The following is a 14,375-nucleotide window of genomic DNA, read 5'->3' on the forward strand; positions in this document are numbered from 1 at the left end:
TACTTTCCTTTTTTCCTTATGTTTGAACCAATAGTCTCTTCTCTGCAGGTATTTAAGTAACAAATAATATTTTTAGAATTCTACTACAGTACTGATACGTGGTGCATTTTATTTGTAGATTTCTAATTCCAAATATTACTAAGTAAACAGGGTCTTACACACAGACTGTATTTAAAAAACAAACACAAGTCTGATCAGTTTTCCAGTCTATTCTAGGTGCTTTAACAAGTTTCTCAGAGTAAAGCTGCCATTTGTCATCTGTTAATTTTGTCTTTTCATGTGTTATATAGTATTTGACAAACGTGAATAAAACATCCAGCCGTTTGGAAAATTTTATTGTTTATATGCTCTTTGTTCAACAACTGAGTTCACATATTTTTTTCCCTTCATCTTGTATGACAACATCACTGCCCGTGGAAGAGCTCCCCAGAGATGAGTCTGTATCCTTGAATACTTAGGCTACCCAGGTTGTTTCCCCTGCCTTGCCATCTGTGGCACAGGGCACAGATCAAGAGACAGCTTCTTCCCTTAACAAGAACTGAGTTCTGTAATTCTCCAGTAAGACCATCTCTCTGGTAGGACCGAGAGAGTGGGGCTCCCTCACATCCCCAGTTTCAGTAGTGGCTGAAAGCTTGCCCGTCCATAAGCACCACTCAGCGGTTCCAGCTGGAACCTGGAGCTTGGTTCCCTGTTGCATCAGTCATCACTGGACAGACTTAAGACCTCTGCAACACTCCTGTCCGTGGAAAGCCTTCTCGGTCCTGCCATTCCTTGCGACACAAAAAAGGGAAAAGTCCAGAAGGTAACTTACTCTGTTACTCCGTGTGGGTGTTAATGTTTACTTTATGCAGTGATCAGAGAGATGTGGATGTTTTAGGCATTTGTGTCCATGACGCTAAAGGAAAGGGAAGGCAATGATCGCAGCGGTAAGTAATGTGCCGGCTAATGAAAATCCCTGTCCCACACAGGAGCGAACCACTCAGTCCTTGCTTACGGAATCACCCCCCGTGTCCATGGAAGAAGAGCTGTTTACCACGGGTGATTTTGGTTAACCTTCATACGTTAAACTAGAAGGAAAATTTCGAGGTAGATCTCACAATTACTTCAAAGTTAATCTGGATATTGAGAGTAAACTACTTAGGAGAATTGTCCTGCTCCACGAACGCTCCGGATACACAAACACTGACCTGACTTGGCATGCTGACACTCTGCAGCCGTGCAACACTGAGGTAACTTGTGTATTTCGGTGTAGGATCCTTGCCCTGAGTCTGTCCGCGTACACCACTTACATCCTCATACCCCAGCTTTATGTACCTCTTCGTGTCGGCTCCACCCTCCGCACTGGAAACACGGATCACACTCTCTGACCAACAGTTACCTGCGGAGACCACGGAGCTGATGAGCTTTCCGCGGGTGTCCCCACCCGAGCGCAGGCGGGGAGGTGAATCCCGCTGGCTCCGCGCGGCTTCCAGGCGGGAGCGCCCCCGCCTTCCCGCCCCGCCCCGGCTGCCATGGAGAGCCGGCAGAGGCCGCGGCAGCCGGCGCTGCCCGAACTAAAGATGGCGGCGCTGCCGCACCTGTCGGGGGAAGGGAAGGGGGAAGCACCGCCCGGCCGCCCGCGAGCCCTTAGCAAAGATGGCGGGGTAGGCGTCCGCGGATGGCAGGCGAGGGTCAGCGCCGTTGCAAGCTTCACTTCCGGGTGCGCGGCAGCGGGCGCCATATTGTCTTGTCCGTGAAGACGAGGAGCGGGAGTGGGGGCAGCGAGGCCGCGGAGCGGCGGCACCGGCGGCGGGAGGCGGGGGAGAGCGTAAGTAAGCACAGCGGGGCGGGCTGTGCTCGCCAGCGCTCCCGGGGGGGCAGGCGAATGTCGCTGACCCGATCTTCCCCCTTCGCTCCTCCTCCTCCGAGCCGAGCCGGGAGGCCGCCGCGCGCCGCAGCGGCGGCAGCCGCTCGCCGGGCGTGAGGAACCGGCGGCACCGCAAGCAGGAACCGGCGGCCTGGACGAGAAGGGACGAGCCCAGAGCCACTCGCCCTCCCCCGCCGCCCCTGGGGCGGGGCGCGCTGCGCATGCGCGGCGGGGGGGGCGTCGGCGGGACCCCCTCGGGACTGCCCCGGGATCCACCGGGACCCCCGGGATCCCCCGCTGTGCCCCCACACCCCGCCCGCCCGGCGGGCACGGGCCGCCCCCGCACTGCGCATGCCCCGGGGCCGCGGGGATGGGGATTCCGGGAGTCTGGGATGCCGGGAGCGCGCACCCGGCCAGGCCCTGCCGGAGGAGCCGCCGGGTGCGCGGGGGAGAGTGTCCGCTTGGTTTAGCCGGTAACCCAGTTAGGGAAGCAACATGTGCACCGGGATTCGGTAGCTGGCTGTGCCAGCAGCTTGGCTCCTGCGGGTGAAATGTATTTGCGGGATAATTGTGCTGTTTCATGCGTTTCGTGGCCGTTCCTGAGTTCGTTCCACTGGAGGGCTCCAGAGAACTAAAGTTAACAATATCCTCACACGCAGCAGCAATTTTAAGATACCTGGACCTGGTTCGGTAGCTTGGCAAATGCAGGGAGTGTTTTTAAATGGATCCTCAGAAAGACCACGGGATTGGAAGACTTTTTGTTTCAGCACTTAACTGTACTGTACTTCTTTAGGCAGTCCCACAGAGCTGTTGAAGTGAAGTTTGATGGGATGTGCTAGGCTTTACAGTTAAGGATGGAGCCACAAAAATGGTCAGAGGGTTGGAATCCCTCTCCTGTGATGACAGGTGATGAGAATTGGGATTGTTCAGCCTGGAGAAGTGAAGGCTCCAGGGATACCTTTTTGTGGCCTTTCAGAACACCTCTGAAGCTGACCCCCTTATAGGGGGCCTATAAGAAAAATGGGGAAAGTCTTGTTACTAGGGCCCAGGACAAAGGTCAACAGTTTTAAACTGACATATAGTGTAAAATATATTTTACACTTTAAACTGGGTATAAGGAAGAAATTTTATATTATAAGAGTGGTGAGAGAGTGGAACTGGTTTTCCAAAGAAGCTATGTGCCCCATGATCGGAAATGTTTTAAGATCAGGTTGAATAGAGCTTTCAGCAACTTCGTTTCCTGCAAGATGTTGGACAAGATGGTCTTCATCTTTGAAATTCCCTTCCAACCCAAAGCACTGGACAATTCTAGGATGTGCTACCCCAGCTGAAATTTACCGGGTTTCTGTAACACATTATGGAGTATTCATCCACCTTGGTTGTTGTGAATTTCTTCTTTTAGACTTATACCTGTAAATCTTTTCAAGCAAACAACCTTTATTGGAAGGTGTGGGATGCAGTGAGAAAGTGTTGCCATAAAGGATTTGTTTTAAGACACAGGTTTTAAGACACAGGTGGGGAGTGGTGGTTTTCAAAGCATGAGGCATGTCTGCATCAGGCAGGCAGTGTTCAAACATAATTTTACCAAGACAGGGTTACAGTACCAGTCCAGCCAAACTGCTGTATTGTTGGTAGGAGTAAGAAACCCCTTTCGAATTTTGAGGTCAAGCTGCGCTAAAGGTGGTGCCTCTCGTGGGAGTGATAAATGCTGCAGCTCCCCACCTGTGGAACAGAGGAGGAACTGAGGGCCTCAGATTTGTCCAGGGACAAGTCAGTGGGATTAGTGACCATTCAGTGACAAATCAGAAGACAAGCCTCCTGAGTTCTAAATTGTCTGTTACAGCAGCAAACCTTGTGTCATCTCTGTTATTATGTCATTACAAGACTTCCTGTATTGTCCTTGTCCTGTGGGACTTGCAAACTCCTGCTCTGATAAGAGTGGTTTCTTCTCTTTTGGCCTCAGAGGGCGTTGTAGGGTTTGAGTCCACAGATTTAGCACAGTTCTGCAGTTTTTTTGGGGATAACTCAAACTTATAAACTGTAATGGTAGAGTGGAGTCATAACCATGTTTGATTTTTAGTTAGGTGCTGGATTATGTAAAGATACTATGGAGACAGGAGTGTCCAGTCTCACTTCTTTTCATGACCGAGGTATATTGTGATCGTTGGTGCCATGTAATGCTGTGGGTTATTGAGCATTCTTTTCATCACTAGCTGATCCTTCTTTATTAAGTGACAACTGTATTTATCACTGGGGGTAATACCTGCTCATGACCAGCAAGGAATAGTTGTCTGCTTGCTTAATTATTGGTACTATAAATTTTTTGTGCAGAACATGTTGATCAAGGAGGAGGTTGCAGATGAACAGCTCACTTTGGAGGAAAAAAAAATAATGCTGTGTTACATGGCTATTGAAAATCTACCATCAGGACTTCCAGTGGGATGATACATGAAAAAAATGAGATCAAAACTTCTTTTTTTTTCCCCAAACCTAATAGATCTGTGACTTAAACTACTGAAGTTACTATGATGTTTCTGTGGTAGTAAATATTCTAGCAGTGGGTTTGGTGCTTTACGATAATCGAAGCATGTATTTGTCCTTATGTCTTTGGAATACAAAAAATAAGGAAATGATACCTGACTTGCGAATATCTGGTCCTTTTGTTCCTTTTAAAGAGTTGGCTTCAGCTTATGCAGATTTAAGTTTGAAATAACAGACCTTGGAAGCTATACTGCTTGAATGACTCACTGAAGAAGATTTCATAGTACTTTTTTTTTTTTTTTTTTTTTTTAATTTGGCCCTTGTTCAACCTACTTCATCTTTAGCACTGTAAATATTAGTCAGATGTGCTGACATGTGAACCAGGTTCTGGAAAACTTCATAGATACCAAACCAGCTGTTTTCATCAGTTCTTTTTCTGGTTCTGTGTTTTGGATCTTGGTAACTCACTTGGAAAGACTCTATTCTTCAATCTGAAATAGATGTTAAAAGTTCTGATGTTAAAAAATGCAGTGGAGCAACTGACGTTGACTTCCACCATTTTAGTGGTACACAGCTGTAAATGGGCTGGCAGAATTGTACACGATTTTTGACTGGATGTCTTGCTAACAGCTACCAGCAGGCACATTGGTGTAGCTTCTGGTCCTCAGGAGGAGAAAAGATGGGCATTAAATACCTGCAACAATTTTGGGTGCTGTAGATAATGTATAGAAGTCTTTGCCAAAAAAGTGTGATGGGTGAGACAGAGTAGCAGGGAAGACAGTTACTTTAACTTTTTTCTGATTTATTGCAGACTTAACTCATGCCTAAATATTTAATGTTCTAATCAGCAGCTGAGTATAATATAGTAGTAAATATTAATTCTCCCAAATAAAATGGAAGCTGGTATGTTTTTATCTCAGTGATGGCATATATTTGTTCTGACTCTGAATGTGTCTCTGCAGCCCCTCTATAGTTACTTCTAGGGTTTGTTGCTATCTGAGTGCATAGGATGCAGTGCTTTTCCACACTCACAGATCTTTTCAGCTTCAGAGGTGTTCTGAATTACCTGGATCTCCCTTGTCAAGACCTCCAGATGATAATTCTTGTGGCACCCTTTCTGCATTGAATTTTTCTTCCTGGAAGGAGTGTTCCTTTTGGTATGTGAGGCCACTTTTCCTTTGCAGTTCTCTCTTCAGCCACACCTGTTATGTACAGATTCTTACAGAAAAGTATCCTTTATTCCAGTGACACAGTCATGGAAGATGTGCTGAATTTACATTTCCTTCCATTTTGGAATACATTGAGATAGATGTTCTTGGAGTTTGTACAGTATGTGTCCTATATTGATTTCAGATTCCATCTTGGTTAGATATTGATAATATCATGGATGAGCTTCTCTGTGTTGCATGTTTGGGAGAAACTTGTGAACTGTTGGTGTATTATCCTTTAGTCCTTCCAGCCTCATCGGTGATGTCTGTGCTATCATGACCCTCCTGAAGCAATAGCGTAGTGGCAGGATGGGAGGGGGAAACATCCCTCAGACAACAGTTGAGCTTGAACTCTTAGAGGCACTGGCCTGATTCCTGTCTTTCTATTAACTCCATTGCTCCGGGTGTTGTAAAGATATGGTTTGATTTATCCTGTTTGCAACAGTTCCACAAAACTTAGCATGGAAATTCATCATAAGCTCTCAGTCACTGTGCTAAAACTCCAGAGTCAGTAACAACTATCTTGAATGAAAGGAAAAGGCCTTACACTGGAATAAGGTGCTCACACGAAAGATCTGTGGATTCCAAAGAGCTCTGCTTCTGAGACATCTCCATTTTCCTTTAAATCCATGTCCACAGAATATGAGATGCTTTTGAGATCCTTCTCAAGGTGTGATGTGGATGACTTCTGCAGTCCAGGAATTCTACAAAGAGCATCAAATAGAGACTGATGTGCCTTTGCTGCTTGTATTGTCTCAAGCTCACACCAGGAGATTACCTAGTTAACAAAACTGGCTATTTAATATTAATTTGTTTCCAAACCAGTACTTGCAGTTTATGACAAACCAGGACTCCTGTCACTTGAGGTCTTTCCATTCAACTACTCTGTAGACCTAAATATAGTCAAAAAGTCATGTCTGCATTGGCAGGTTATCTTAGAGGAGATGGGACATCTACTTGTTTGAGTTTTTTTTTGTTTTTTTTTTAACCTGAATATCTGACCTATGAATGAAGTATCGAAAAGGAGTGTGTTGTCTTTAAACCCTAGGGTGCCGAGACTAGCCTTGTAGGGATTCTCCAAGTGTGCAGGATGGCCTGCGGTTTCAGCTTCTTATTTTATTTAGATGATGGATACTTCTTTGCTAAAGTGCAGTGGCTGTTTGGAATGCCTGCAAGACAAGATCTTTAGTCACTAGAAAAAACTTCTGCAGCTATGTATTAGAGCTTAGTTTACAAGTAAAACTTGTTAGGCAATCTTGTGTCATATATAGACCTGCTCTTCAGGAGTGATGTGTCCTGTGATCAGAAAGGTGATGCAACAGCCTCCCCAGAAAGCACTTCATTATTGGCTGTGGTTCTGTAGGTTCCAGAGTTATTAGTCCACCTGTCTACAGGGCTGAATAAACCATCCTGCCAGATGCTGAAGATCTGGTCAAATGATGTCTGATGTAGGAGTTCCCAACCCAAATGTCCAGCTCGTGACACAGCAGAAGGTGCATGCCACTCTCCTCCTAGGGACAGCCTGAGTCCTAGGCTGCCTCCTGATTTCTTGGGAGTTGAGTTAGTCTAACTTCCAACAAATACCTTATTTTATTTCATCTTCCAAAGAGTACTTGTTGTGCATTGCTAAGATATTTGACTTCCGTGAATTTCCTGGAAAGTCATTCAGAATCTCCATATCTCTGCTGCAGAAGCCATTGATGTGTGAGGTTTTTTTGTGTAGTTTGGATTTTGTGTAACATTCATGTTGGGGAGAAGCATGTTGTCAGAGTAATGGGAATTTCTTAGAAGGAGCAAGGAAGTGTCTGCAGGAAGTCCTCATCTGGGCAGCTAGGTATGGTTAGTTATCTATCTTCCTGATGGCCTTCTGGAGTGGAGCTAACTTCCTGTGTCTTTGTGCTCTTGTCTTGGACTAGTTGCATGAATTGGAGCAATTCAGATTACCCATTAGCTGCATTAAATTGATAAAAAAGATGATCTTGATTATCTTTTCAGGGGAAATGTCTTTGCTTTTTCAGTTCTGCTGTGGCTAATGTCATAAGGCATGTAAGGAAGATAGTATCCAGGATAACAAGAAGGCTTTGTCTTTTGTCATTCACAGGACAGTGTCTTGACTGTGAAACTGCTGAGGTAGAGTTGTTTGAGGAATCTGAGTGAATCTGTTAGCACTCAAGGGCTGTTGGTGGCCTTAAAAATGGCCCCATCTTTGACATCAGTGGGCAGCGAGCTGCAGGGGCCCTCACCAAGCACTGTGCCATTGGGAAATTCTCAGGAAACCATGCTCTTAACAGATTGCATTCCTGTTGGTGTCCAAATCTAATTTGCTTCAAGATAACTGTGTTTTGTGGGAAGTGCTGGGGGGAGTCTCCCAGAGTTAAAGGTGAGCTTGTGAATTATCACTTAAAACTGTATTTACTGGTAAGTACCTTCTAATGGTATGCTTTTGAGTGTGTGGTGTGTCTGGACATACCATACAACTGTGTTGGAAAATACCTTATGCAAACAAATGAATAGGTTGAAGGAGATGCCTTTTTTTCCTAAGATAACAAGTCAACACTGAGATAGAATCTGTAGCTAAGCTGAAGTCACGATCAAGGAGAGGAGTGGAAAGGTGCCTTTTAAAATATCTGTTCTTTCTCTGTCTTTACCCAACAAAAAGTTAAGTTCAATACTGTAGTAGAAAGTTTGACAACAAGTTTAAATTTTTTTCTGAGTGCTCTTGGCTCTCAGAAGTTGCTGGAGATCGAGGTAAGTCCTGTCTGTGTTGCTGTCTCGGCTTTTATTGTCAGCAGGGGAGCCTTCCCCAGCAGTCCTCTCAAGGATAGCACTCTTCATACCAGTAATATGCTTTAATAAAACTTCAGCAGATCCTGGTCCAGCCTTTGAATAGGAGAGTTGTTATTTTTTGTGTTTGTGTTTTTTATTTTTAAATAAGCAACATGCAAAAGAAGCTATTTCAGAATGTTTGCTCATAAAAACTCCAGCAAAATTTTGAGATACCACATGAACTTTTCATAATAAATTAAGTACATGTAACTGAAATTAGATGCGAGTTGATGAGGTGTTTTGCTCATGTGATTGTGTTTCTGTACAAAACAAAAAGAATCCTGAATTGGCTTCTGTTTCTTCATTGGTAAACAAATTTTTAATAGATTCAGGTTCCTGTTCCTCAGGGAACAGCTCTTGAAGCACCAATAAATGTTCTTTTGTTTGTTTGTGTTTGCTAGAGAGAGAGGAAAGCAAAAAAAGGCTAAGTCCAGTTGAATTGGAGGGTAGAACAGCGAAGTAAAAAAACTTTAACCCGTCATCATGAAGGAGGGTAGTAGCTGCATTTTCCTTTGTAATTAGGTACCTGTAAAATGGGTCCATTCTTGTAACCCATTTGCTTTTCAAACCTCTTGTGTGCAGTAATGATGTCAGAATCAGTGCGTCCCATTGACTTCTCAGTTGATGTACCCCTCTGTCAGTGTCGTGCTAATGTCTGAATTGAGCAGATTTTAGCTAGTATTAATCTTCCCCTGCCCCCACCCCCTTTCAGTGAAAAATAAAGCCTTTCACTGCGATTTGGATGCTCTGCTGTGTATTTGACCTTGTGTCACTAATGGGGAATAGGCTTAGAGCTGTCCATTGTGTTAGGTGAAGCCTCTTTCTTTCAGGTGATGCTGATTTGGGAACTTTATAAGGAATTAAAACTTGTTTATAATTCGTGTGAGAACAACCTGAGTTAGATTTGGCAATGCAGATTTTAATTAGGTGAGAGAGGACACTGATTCTCTTTTCTCCATTGTTAATTACTACTTGTGTCTCAGAAAATAATGTTTGTTTCTTGTCACATACATTAGTACAAGAGGTTTCAGCTGTTTCAAGCCTTCAGGTTACTGATCTCTTGGGAAAGAGGCACTGTTTGTTGATTTTGGATTTGTTTCCTCTTTCCCTGCTTCAGTGCTGGGGGTGAATCCCTTGCAGTAGCTTTAAAATTACTGAGGTCAAGCTCCGTTTTCTTCATTCTGTTTTGTGAGTTCTTTTTGAAGGAGTTTGTGCCCTTTCCAATATATGGCACTGAGATTCAAAAGTGTTTTGCTGACTCTCACATCTGGTTTGTTCATTATTGTATGACTTGGCTTGGTCTGTTTTTATTTTTGACATCTTTAAGATAGCATCACCAGCAAAGGAAACAGTCAGTGATATATGGTGGGACAATATGGTAATTCTGTTGAAAAGTTCTTGCATGCTCAGTAAGTTCCACAAGCAGAATACAAAGTTACAGTGCTTTTATGTAAAAAGAATAACATCAAATAGCCTAAGCACTTGGTTAGTTACCTTTTAGAACATGATAACTGAAAACCAAGAGCGAAAGCCAGGGGCCTTTTTGCCACTGAAACTTAAAAGCAGATGAACCCATTAAACACTACAGTGCTCAGCAAAACAATTTTTGAAGGTGATAAACCATCTTTAATGACTATAGCCTCTCTGTAGTAAGTAGAAAAAATTTATATCAAGTACCTTTTTCATGTTTACATTATACGAGTTGATGAAAAACTTGGAAAAAATGCAGGAAAACAAGTGGAAAACAAAAAAGCAGGGGAGTCTGTTTCTCAGAAAATGATGGTGTCCTGTTGTTCCAGGTCACCACATAGACAGAGGCCTTAGAACAAACCTCTTCTGTTCACTGGGTCTGAGCAGTGCATTCTAAAATACATAATTTAGTCTTCAATACTCAAATATTTGGATACATGAGGTCTTCTCTTTTAGCCTGTATATGTTAAGATTAGTTTTATAAACATTTTAATTTGTTAATTTTACTCCTTCCATGTCCAGTTCCTATTTCTGTAAAAACACATTGCTCAATAACCAAGATGAGTTGAAATAAACAACTCATCAGAAAATCAGAAATACTTTTTTACCAGTTTTCACATGATATTTGAAAAAGGGCTTGTGCATATATAGTTGCATAAAAAAAGTGATGTCACTGCTTAAGCATTTGTGTGGTGCATGTTTCTGATTAGTAAAGAATGCTTTTATACTGAATTCGGTAATAAATGTGTGTACTTGAAAGCCAGCATGTCTTATAGTTGCCAATCTATGAAAAATCAACATTTTTTCCAGGAAAACAGTAAAAGTACAAATGCAATAAAGAATTAAAAGCTTTCAAATACAGTTCACAAACTAAAATTAGTAGTTTCAAATGGTAGTGATTTTAAATCAGTCTGCTCTGGATGGCATAAATAGAATTAATCAAATGTTGAGGTTCTTCAAAGTATTATACTGTTGTTGCTGTCTTGTCATAGTGTTGTGCATCAAAATAGAAACCGGCTCCATGCCTTGACCTATTGCTTTGCACTTCCCCACCTGATTTCTCTCCCCAGAATAGCAGTACTAAGGTGAAATAATCTCTCTAGGGAAAGTTGAAGACTGGGGGCCATATTATGTTGCAGAGCCGTGGAGAAGCAGCTATGTGTGCTAACAACTCCAACCCAACTGTGTTTTCAGTCTGGCCCTGAAGCCAGCTGGCACTGAGTGAAAGCCTCTGATCTTCCAACCAGAACGGACTTGCCCCAAGTGCCCGCTGGGTCTCAGGTCTGTGCTGACACCTGAAATGTGCTTGGGAGCAGCCCAGAGCAGTACTGAGTAGCCTGGGGTCAGTGCTGTTCTGTAATGGGGAGATGGTGGGGTCCTCCAGCACCACTTCCCTTGGGAGTGTGGACTTGGCCTCCGTGTCCTAGGGCATGGTAACTTGCTGACAGGGAAGCCAGGAGAGGAATGAATGCTGCTGCTGTAGAAGGTCACTGTCCTCTGTGTCTCTTAGTCACCATTTCAGATGCCAGTTGATGCAGCTGCACTGTAATTTATCTCCCCCACAAAATTTATTTGAATACCTTTTAAAATAATAAGACAGTTGCTGTCTTGAACGCAGATTATACTGAGATGTGGAGGCATTTGTTACCTTGGACCTTCTTAATGATCTAAACTGGTACTTCAGTTTGTCCACAGTGAGTATCAAGGCCTGAAAATAAAGAAACAAAGACCAGAATACTAAGCATCCATTTCAGTGGAGAAACAGATACGTAATTGTGTTAGTTAGAACACGTTAAAAAAATAATCCAGAATTCCTAAGATTTTAGGACAGAGGTAGAGCCAGTTCAGTAAAAATAAATCTCATCTGATCCTATCAAGTAAATCTGGGTGTGGGAGGTTCCAATTCAGTTGAATTTATAGAGATGCTCGTCATATTGTTACACTTTCATAAGAGAAATTGATATTTAACTGTTTAAAAAAGGTTTCTTTGCATTCAGTTATATGCAGAGCTGTCTCTTACATTATTAGTGAAACAATTTAAACCCTTTGCTAAGTTTATTTTAGTGTAATTCCACAAACTTGTTGCAACATACCATGTATGGAAGTAAGAAAGTGCTACCAGAATTACTGAAATACATTTTTATTATTGCTCTTGTGTTTTAACAGCTAGAAACAAAGAGAACAGCTCCATGAGGCTGTGCAGTGCAGTTGTAGTCTTGAATGCCAATTGTTAAAAATTTAAGATGTAAACAAGTTTATTTTGACAATTGAAAGAATTTGTGTTCTGGATGGAAAGATGAACTGAGAGGAGACAGAAACAGTTACTTGCCTTTTTCTTATGTTAGGGTGAAAATAGTATATGAAGTTACTTCTTCATATGTATGAAATATGTATATATGAATATCCAGAGAGCTAGCTGTGACAAGACCAGCTTAAATGTTACATTAAGTGCATTAGCAGCTATCATAACACTCAACTGCTGTGTAAGAGAGTTGATTTCCTAGGTACAGATCAAAATTTAAAAAAAAAAAAAGAGAGACAAGAAAAAGGACAAGGTCTTCACTTATTAAAGGTTTGAATATCATAAAAATATAACTAAAGTGGGAAAAATCCACCATACTTTATTTGTCAGGAGAAGATAAAGAAAATAATAAAGTAGGTTTTGCCCAGTGCTCCCCCATGGCCAAAGTTGGATTGGTCTTGTTTAAAGACCCCGAAAAAAAGGCATTTGCAGCTGAATTTTTCAGAGCCATGCATGTGTAATTTTTGTGCACTGTTGAAAATAAGTGGTCTTAAAGGTGATCTACAGTTTTTTAAAATAAAAGATTTACTTTGACAGAAGTGTGCAGAATACGAGATTGCGTTCCCCTCTGCATGGCCCCCGACATTACGTACAACTCTTTGTGTTGTGCACTTCTGTCTCATGATGCTCTCTTCCTATGCAGTCATGCAGTTACTTGTGTGAGTGGATAAGCATTAAGCACAAGATGCTTTTGCAGGCAAGATCCACTGTAATTACTTTCTCTGCCTGCCGAAAGCGGGCTCTGTCTGGGGGCCTGCATGTGTCCTGCTCCGCAGGAGCGGCTGGCGTTGTGTTCCTGACTGGCCACCCAAGTGGCTCTGTCTGCTTTGAACTGGTTTGCTCTGAAGCAGACAGGCTCTATTCATCTATTCTGTATCACACTTGGCTGTGAGCCACGACTAGATCTTGTATGCTGCTCCTGTGACCTCAGGGAATGAATTTTTGTCTTTAAGTTTTGAGCATTTGAAACAACCTACATGGTTGATGTTTTAATAGCATGTACTCAAGGATTGTATGTTAAATTCCATGAGGATGTATTTATTGAGTGGGAAGCCTGTTGAGAAGTTCTTAACAGACTGGGTGGGACAAAGGGAGTCACACTCAGTGTGTTCCTACCCATACTGGGTTTTGGGAACAGCTTCTGTAGAGAAGTGTTCCCAGAACTGTGCTCAGTCTTTGCCTTCAGAAAAGCTGTTTGGAGCAACATAGGTGGCCACTCCCAGGTCCTCCATGTGTCAGGTGTGCACTGGAAGTATGAATAACTGGAAGGAACTGGAATGCCATTACAGGCACACCTACCTGAACTGCTGTGCCTCAGAAAATTCTTGCAAAGCTGGTCCTGGAGGACCACTTAGAGCAGGTTGTGGAGCTTTGCTGTCTGGACCTAGGGCTGCTGCTGCCTGATCAGTGAGGATATACAGCACGGCAAAAATTGTTTCTCGTGATTTTAGGGGACCATGTGGTAATTGTGCCATCACATTTATTTTTCTTTCTCAGATTTGAAGGAATATATTATTTAGAAACTATAATGAGCCTGTACAATGCATAAAATGCATGTCAACACCATCTTGTACCTGTGCAGTTCTCCAGTGCAGTCATTAACAATGTGTTTTACCATTTGGTGACTTCTGTCTTGCTTAACAGCCTTGCATGACACTTATATAGAAAAATATACCTCTTTTCCCTAAGAAGCAGGCAAAGATATCAAGTGATGCCTTTCATATTTTGACTTACTTTAAATTGCATTTGTTGTCAGATGAGTTCTTGTCTTATAAACTTGTCATATCTCTCTTTGAGCATCATTTTGTAGTTAAGTTCGTTGCAAAAATACAGAGAAAGCATACTAGGCTTCTGAAATCTTACAGTAATATTTTCAGATATTACTCTAAAGGATGAACCATTTCCTCCAGCTTAAAATATTAAGCCAGCATTGCTTCAGCTTGCTTTGCAAGGCTTAACTATATCTGCAGTTATGTAAGTTTCAGTTATGTGCTATTTCATGGGCATCTGTTTAAACATACAACTATTATTTTTAGTTGAAATATAGACTATATAAAGACTTAAAAGATGTGGGATCAAGGTGGACAACCTTGGCAGCAATGGCCTTTGAACCAACAGCAGTGGATGCAGTCATTTCAGCACCAGCAAGATCCAAGTAAGTATATAGAAAGCTTTGTGGATTACTTTTTTTAATCTGTTGTCATTTGGGTTCTTGAATCTTTGTTACACAGCATGACTCCTA

General features: G+C 42.5%; 1 protein-coding gene across 2 annotated transcripts in view; it reads left to right on the top strand.

Annotated features, from left to right (window-relative positions):
• Window positions 1-1,707: 1,707 nt before the first annotated feature.
• PNISR (PNN interacting serine and arginine rich protein) overlaps window positions 1,708-14,375 on the top strand; it is a 28,162-nt gene continuing 15,494 nt past the window's right edge. Inside the window, exons 1-2 of one of the 2 annotated variants that reach the window (XM_050315522.1) lie at window positions 1,708-1,807; window positions 14,170-14,288. In XM_050315522.1, the coding sequence (XP_050171479.1) occupies window positions 14,201-14,288 (88 nt within the window). In that variant the 5' untranslated portion in view covers window positions 1,708-1,807; window positions 14,170-14,200. Of the gene's footprint in view, window positions 1,808-4,697; window positions 14,289-14,375 lie in introns of those variants that run through there. The other variant, XM_050315523.1, reaches the window with a different exon arrangement.

The sequence above is a fragment of the Myiozetetes cayanensis genome, unplaced genomic scaffold (assembly GCF_022539395.1).
Source record: "Myiozetetes cayanensis isolate MyiCay16 unplaced genomic scaffold, myiCay2020 scf2-11, whole genome shotgun sequence".
In the NCBI taxonomy this organism is placed as follows: Eukaryota; Metazoa; Chordata; class Aves; order Passeriformes; family Tyrannidae; genus Myiozetetes; species Myiozetetes cayanensis.